The sequence below is a fragment of the Chironomus tepperi genome, unplaced genomic scaffold, assembly GCF_022539635.2.
Source record: "Chironomus tepperi strain 1889 unplaced genomic scaffold, CSIRO-AGI_Ctep_v1 contig_306, whole genome shotgun sequence".
Lineage (NCBI taxonomy): Eukaryota > Metazoa > Arthropoda > Insecta > Diptera > Chironomidae > Chironomus > Chironomus tepperi.
Genome location: NW_027226428.1, coordinates 253,749 through 261,159, shown reverse-complemented (window position 1 = coordinate 261,159; position 7,411 = coordinate 253,749). Strand labels below are relative to the sequence as shown.

Genomic DNA, 7,411 nt, shown 5'->3' with positions numbered 1-7,411 from the left:
TTTATGTTATGTCATATACGAGTGCATTGCTGGCCAATATTTTTTGTTTTACAGCGCAAAATTAGTGATGGTCTACGACCGGAACAGCGCTCGTTTCATGGTATTTCAATAAAGATTTCCTTGGCACACAGTTTGAGCAATACTGGCACTTTTTAGTTCTTTATCAACCTTAAATTGCTCAAAATCCAGAATTCCCACAAATGTACCGCAGCACTTAGGTTTACCAACACTAGCTTGAAGCTTCAGACTCAGATATTCAGTTGAAAATTCGGTATGACTATGACTTGACAAAACATTCTAAATTATGTGTGAATATTCATAGATTAGAAATAATTAGATTAACTTATTAAAACAGCAATCAACTTAGTAGTTGTAAGCACACGTCTTAAAACAAAATTACAAAACAATACAATAAGTCTCATTGAAATGTATTAACAGATGTTTACGCTACATATTATACTGATAAGTTGATAACAAGGCGTAGAAAATGAATTAATACACAAAAAAAAAAAAGTTAGACGAATTTTTAATCAGTTTACTTTTATACGTTCGACAGTCAACATGAAGTTTCTAATAATTTTCGTTGTGCTGATTATCTGTAAATTATCTAGTGGATTTTTTGGTTCTACTCGATACACAAATACTCATCAGGAGCCTGAATTTCAGGTTTTTAAACGTTCAGGAACATTTGCAACTCCAACTGAGGAATGGATTGAACAAAGATTAGACAATTTTAATCCACAAGATACTCGTAAATGGCAAATGAGATATTATCAGGATTTGTCATTAATGGAACAAAATGGACCAATTTTCATCTATCTTGGTGGAGAATGGACAATTTCATCTAGATCAATTATGGCTGGTTCATTAATTCATGAAATGGCAGTGGAAACTAGCGGAGCTTTATTTTATACTGAACATCGATTCTATGGCCAAAGTCGTCCAACTAATGACACCAAGACTGAGAACCTTAAATATTTATCAGTCGATCAAGCACTTGCTGATGTTGCTCATTTCATTGAGTATATTAGGTCAACAGTACCTGAATTAGAAAATTCCAAAGTAATTCTTGTTGGAGCAAGTTATAGCGGTAAGTAAGGTTATTGTTATCAATTTTCCACTTAAGATTACCGTGCTGTAATCGAAAAGGTGCTACATAAATTTATTTGGATTTAGGGTTGACTGATTTATTGAGCATATAATTTTTAAGTGGATAATTGTTTTGGGTTTTGTCGACTTTTACTACTTTTGGTGTAATTTTCAATACCAGAGATCATAGTCGTCAAAGTCAGAGTCTTGAATGACACAATAGACATTCAGCAGCACTGCTTGAATTTAGACGGATAATTACATGTCCATATCCTTCTATTTAGCTACCATGGCTGCCTGGATGAGACTGAAGTACCCACACCTTGTTACTGGCTCTTTTGCATCATCAGGTCCAGTATTTGCTAAGGTAAATATCCAATATCCAATATCCAATTTATGGATTAGAGTTCCTGATGCTTTAGTCTAATTCACTTCTGAGCTCCTTAAACTTTGCCATCCACTTAACCAAATTAATCACCACATTTCAATCCCCTAGGTCGACTTCTACGAATACAAGGAAGTAATGGCTAAGGCTATCCAAGACATTGGTGGAGATGAATGCACAGCAATCATAAACAATGCATTTGATGACATGGAAGAGCTTGTAGATCAGAAAAATACTACACGTATCTCAGAAGCTTTCGTTTTGTGTCAGGAACTTGAGCTTCCAATTGATGTGCCTCACTTCTTTTATGAAGTAAGTGACATTGTCGCAGGACTTGTACAAACTCATAGAAACAGAAATATTCAGAATGCATGTGATGAAATGAAGTTTTCAAGAAATTTAACTGATGATATTGGTGCATTTGCAGCTTGGGTTCGTGGTGATAATGCTTTAGTATCGAAAGGAATCAAGCAAGCTACCGAGGGTAGAAATGCTGAGTGTTTGGATTTCAGCTACAGAAACAGCATAGAAAAGTTTTCAAATTACACTTGGGGATCATTAGCCAATCAACAAATGAGACAATGGATTTATCAAACATGTGCAGAGTTTGCATGGTTCCAGACATCGACATCTAAAGACCAAATTTTCGGTTCAACTTATGGCCTTGAATATTTTTACAGAATCTGTAATGATTTGTATGACAATAAGTTTAGTAGGAAGAACATTGAATTCAATGTTGATCGAACAAATGTAATTTATGGTGGATATGGACCTGAACTTACAAATGTGGTGTTTACTAATGGTGAAATTGATCCTTGGTAAGTGAAATTACTTGAGTAGTACAATGTAGATGCTAGGGAATTATAACATCGACGTGTTATCTGTAATCCGAATTGTACAAGTTGATTAATCGAGCATTAATCCGGTAACCGGTCGAAGTAATTCTGATTTGATACCAGATTAGGGACCGATTAATCAATTTGAGCTATTCGACCATGTAGTGACTGTTTTCAGTCTACCATTATGTCGAAAAATTAAATTTACCGAATCGTTCCATTTGGGATTTGAGACTGTGCTTGTTACGAAATTGAGACTCAATTTTAAAACAGTTCCTGAAATTTTGCAGTTCGCATGTGTGGCATCTACATTGTGCAGCTACAGATATCACTCTATTTTGAGTCCTAATCAAACATTCTCTTTACTTTCCACAACAGGCATCCAATGTCAGTCCTAGAAGACCTCAACGATTCAGCACCCTCACTTATGATCCCACTATCAGCTCATGTGAGTGATTTGGGAGCAATTTCTGATAGTGATAGTGCAGAAATGAAGGCAACAAAGCAGACAGTTAAATCACTTGTCTTCAAATGGGTCGGAGTTGACAATATGGAAGAGTAACTTAATTAACAGCTGAAAAGAACAATTTAGAGTTGATATCCTTAAGATTTATTTGTAGAAGCAATAAAGATCCTCTAAAGCTACCTGAGAATTAAATTAATAAATGCGTTTTAATCAGCTCATGACTTTACACATACATTGACTATTTTTCACATATTTTATTCACAAATAAATTCATAAATATCCCCAATAAGTTCGCACAAGTCAAAACAACAACAACAGTCAGGTCAGTCGCATGCACAGATGATGTTTTTCGAGGATAATATAAATCTCGAGTGCGGACTGATTTTTATCATCACCATTGATTCAATCTCCTCTCTCGCCATTTATACGAGCATTTTCATACATTTATGCTTCTCATATCATCCTGTTAACCAAAAACGAGATACTGCTTATATTTCTGTTGCTGTATTCAACGAGTTTATCTCTGTTGAGCATTTTTTTTATCTTCTTCTTCCTTCTTTTCCTTTTTGCTGCTCTGTGGATGTATTTTTGTGTTGTTATAATGTTTTGTCATATTCATTCTTTATGCATGTTAAGCAAAAGTTGCACTTATGTATGTTGAGGCAGGAGCGAAGAAGAATTCACAATATGAAGGAGAAATGAGATTTTGTCATGATAATTTTTTTTTGTGGAATTTAAGTTGAACGAGAGGAAATTTGAGCAATTTAATCGTGAAATCTACTGACAGCTTCTTGAGTAGCTTTTTTTTCGAGTAATTAAAATGAACTGTGAATTTTTTTTGGTGTTGATGATGAAATTTTTCATGGTCTTTTCTTGTAAAAAGCCAACGAGTTTTAACACTTTTTTTGGGTGAGCTGTTAATTGAGTTCATTTGTGAGATTCTGGCTTGTTGTGATTTCTCAATTTTAATCCCTTTTTTGGAATCTGGGATAGGATGATGGCTTTGAACATGGAATTTTCATGATAAGATCTGAATTTATGGGACGAATTGAAATTTGAGTTGAATTTTTCGTTCTTTTGTACATTAAGATTGTCACCTCTAGCTATGTAGAGTATGAGATGAGATTTAAAAATAATGATCTACATTTGTGGCATCATTTCTGTGAATTTTGTGTTATACAGCTGCAATAGAATGTAGAACTGCATGTGGAAATCTTAAAGTTTTGATATAGACTCGATCGGTTCATATTGAAATGTTTTCATCAATTTTGTCAATTTGATGCTCCTTGGGTTTAAGTATCCTGGCCCTCCGTCACCATTGTTTCAACATAACAATGTGCGCAGATCATTAGAGATCTAATAATGAGATCATCTGAATCATCAATGAAGCACTTAGCCAAATAGCACAAGTCGACTAATCGATTTGAATCCCGACACCATGCTGGCCCTCCCTTAGTGTTGGATTTAAAGCAAATATAACACTAAATCAGAGCTATTGCGGCCTGGGCCGAATTTTCGATAGAATAACCGATTTTTGCTATTCGGATTAACCCATAAAAATTAGCATTCAATTTCATATCTCACTATTTCCAGGTGTCTCATTAGTTCAATCAAAATCACCAATTTAACCACCAAAACTCCCCAAAAATCAATAAACTACAGTAGGGTTCCAAAATTATTAAACTTTATTCTAGAGCACGACAGTAATAATCTTTTGAAAAATTAATAAAAATTCACAATCAAAACACTTCAATATCTGGTCCAAAATCGATCCAATCAAATTATTCTAATATAAATTACTGACATTAGCATATTTGTTATCTATAATCACCACAACATGCATTAAATTGTTTTCACATAAAAATCATTTTCAGATTATGATAATAAAAACTTGCTTGAAAAATTAAATAAAATAAAATCACTGTCGGGGTCTGTTTGTAAATGATGTCATGTTGATTTTTCTTCAAATATTTTGTTGTGAGGCTCTGAATTTTAGCACTAGATTATCCAGCTTAACGAAGCTTCAATTTAGTTCAATGGTGAGTAACCCTTGTGCCATGGAAACGCAATGAACCGCGTGATTTTTCAGTCAAGACTTACCACCTAAGTGTGCCATTAAAAATAAAAGGTTGCCCACCACTATTTTCGCACAACAGTATATGATAGCAGTGCCTTTAATTTATCAAATCACATCGTGTAGTTAGAATCCAGTTAAGTGCTTTCCAGCCCTATATAGAAATGCTAGATTTTATAAGTATCTGATCTATATGTCAGATAGATTTGTAGGGTTCGGCCATGAACCGCAGGTCTGAATTTCCTGCTTTTTAAGATACATAGGCTTGCAGTTTTCGGCTGTATCTTATAGTTCACCCAAGGGTGCAGACATGCAAGCTTTTTAGCACAACTTTACTCAGCATATAATGGTCACTTACCCTCTAGGTATCTCCTTGGTCAACCTCGAACCCCAAAAAAGTCAAAAATTCATCTTTATGGACATCATCTTTCCCCGACCCCACCAAACAAATAATTTTCCCGTACCATAATAACCAATTGGCAAACTATCAGCAAAATTTAATCTTGTCTATATGATGAATAAATTTGTATTTAATTTGTAATTCATTTAAATATATTTTCTATCCTACAGCCATTTCTTCATCTTCCACTCCTCCTTCTGTTTTCATTTTAAATTAAGATAAGCGAGTCTAATAGGTGTCAGTACTAATTAAGATGCGCTACCCGCGATAATTTTTTTTTTCTTTGCATATCAAAACTAGTTTCAATGCTGTTTGATTTAGAAATAATAAAATACATAAATGCGTACCCATTTCAATAGTGTAGGACTTAATGTGATTTATTTGCACACGATATTTAAAATCATTAATGTCTTGACTATAAATTAATGCTGTCTCTATTATAGATTTGTGTTTGTTTAAATTATTGAAATGAGCTGATTATAAATTCATTCATTTGTATAAATGCACGGCAAGAAGCTTTATATTACTTTTTATGCAGACATTCAGTAGCTTGAGTTGGGTATGATTTTAAATAGAAGAATTGTCATTCGAAATGTAAAAAGCATACGATGCACGACATTGTTGTAAAAAGCACAGGAAATTGAGTAACAAATTTACCCGCAAAAATTTTTCCTTTTTTTCCATTCTGTTCATCCTCGACTGCTTGCTGTAGAAAAATATAGAGATTGGGAATAATAACAGCAGCAGTTCTTTCCTATCGTATCCTATTTTTTGTGCAACCATCCTACTCATACCATTGCGTCTCAAACGTGCATGCTTGTAGCAACCAGAAAAATAGTCATTATGTGTATTATAGAAAGAGCATTTCAGGAGATGCGATATTGTTGAGGAATGAGTGAATCAAGTACTTTACTATCTACATTATATGATGATATGCAGGTTGTTATGATAGTTTGGAATTTTTGTTTGCTTTGTGGATTTACTATTTGAATTGTGGATTGAAATGGATTGAGTTTTTTGTGGATTTTTGATTTTTTTTTGTCGAGTGGCTTTTTTTTCTTGAAATTTTGATCGGGGAATGAGTTGTGAATGTGGTTGAACGACTTTGAGATGATTTATTAACATGGGGAATGGAAAGGTATTTGAAAACCCGGATAGGTTACTGGGACTGTAAGAAGGGATCAATCAGGGGTTCTTGGGTTCGTGGGATCAATTGGGATCTATTAGGTCTATGACACAAGTGATTTTTTAAAAAATAGTCTGCAAAATTTCATGAAAATGGAGCGAAATTTAATATAAGGACTGCCAAAAACCCTTGTTACTGGACAAATGTTGGATTTATCTCTTACTTGTTACATACAGTCTATTAAAGCAGCTTTATCCATGCGATCCTAACTGTGACATACACCAAGTTCAAAAAATAAAATACAAAATCTAATGATCCGGCATGATGTCATTATAAATTAGGGTTGGGCAGAATCGTATTCGAATATATTCGAATATATTCGTACATTTGCCCAACCCTATTATAAATCTAATCACAAGTTCATCTACAATGGCTGCATTTGGTAATTTTTGTTTTTGTGATAATTAGGATAGTTTATTGGCACTAAAATAGCTATCGGACTACTTACATGTAGGTTTTAGAGTTGCAATCTGTGCGTTGCCGGCGAACAGGCAATGTCTGTGACAGATCTGTTGCCTGTGCCTGTCATAGGCATCTGTTTTTGTTATTGTGGTTGGTTTACATGTTTGCATTGCAGGAAGAAAATTAATATTACTTGATCTGCTGTCCTGCTTGCAACAAATTACCAAAACTTCTTTATAAACAGCAAAAGTTCAGAGAATTCGCTTGTAGCTTTGGGTCTTGTCTTGGACTTGATCTCTAAAATTCGTCAAAATTGAGAAACTTCGGTTAACCGTTTCGTTTATTTTCCAAAGTAAGGAATTTCTAATTTTTTTATAAGGGTTAATCGTTTTGATTTCCTGGAGGTGCCAATGCCCTAGCGACGCCATTAGACACCTCATTATTCCAATATTAAACAACCCCTCAACGAGTCCCACAAACTTGTACAAATTTCAAGAAGTTGAATAGCAAAATTTATATCATAAAGAAGTGAAGTAAAACCCCAAGAAGGAGAAGAAAATTCATGATTTATGT

General features: G+C 34.2%; 1 protein-coding gene across 1 annotated transcript; it reads left to right on the top strand.

Moving 5' to 3' along the window:
• The first annotated feature begins 540 nt into the window (after positions 1-540).
• Positions 541-2,976, top strand: LOC139092528 (thymus-specific serine protease-like). Its single transcript, XM_070642951.1, has 4 exons — positions 541-1,090; positions 1,374-1,456; positions 1,586-2,292; positions 2,689-2,976. Exons 1-4 carry the CDS (start codon positions 562-564, stop codon positions 2,870-2,872), a joined length of 1,503 nt encoding a protein of 500 aa, XP_070499052.1. The 5' UTR covers positions 541-561; the 3' UTR covers positions 2,873-2,976.
• Positions 2,977-7,411: the final 4,435 nt, after the last annotated feature.

Bases quoted from the DNA above. Each gene is read 5' to 3' on its own strand.
- LOC139092528 (XM_070642951.1), top strand. From the start codon at position 562: ATGAAGTTTCTAATAATTTTCGTTGTGCTGATTATCTGTAAATTATCT. The intron at 1,457-1,585 runs GTAAATATCCAA...TCAATCCCCTAG, and splicing joins CAGGTCCAGTATTTGCTAAG to GTCGACTTCTACGAATACAA. The intron at 2,293-2,688 runs GTAAGTGAAATT...TTTCCACAACAG, and splicing joins AATGGTGAAATTGATCCTTG to GCATCCAATGTCAGTCCTAG.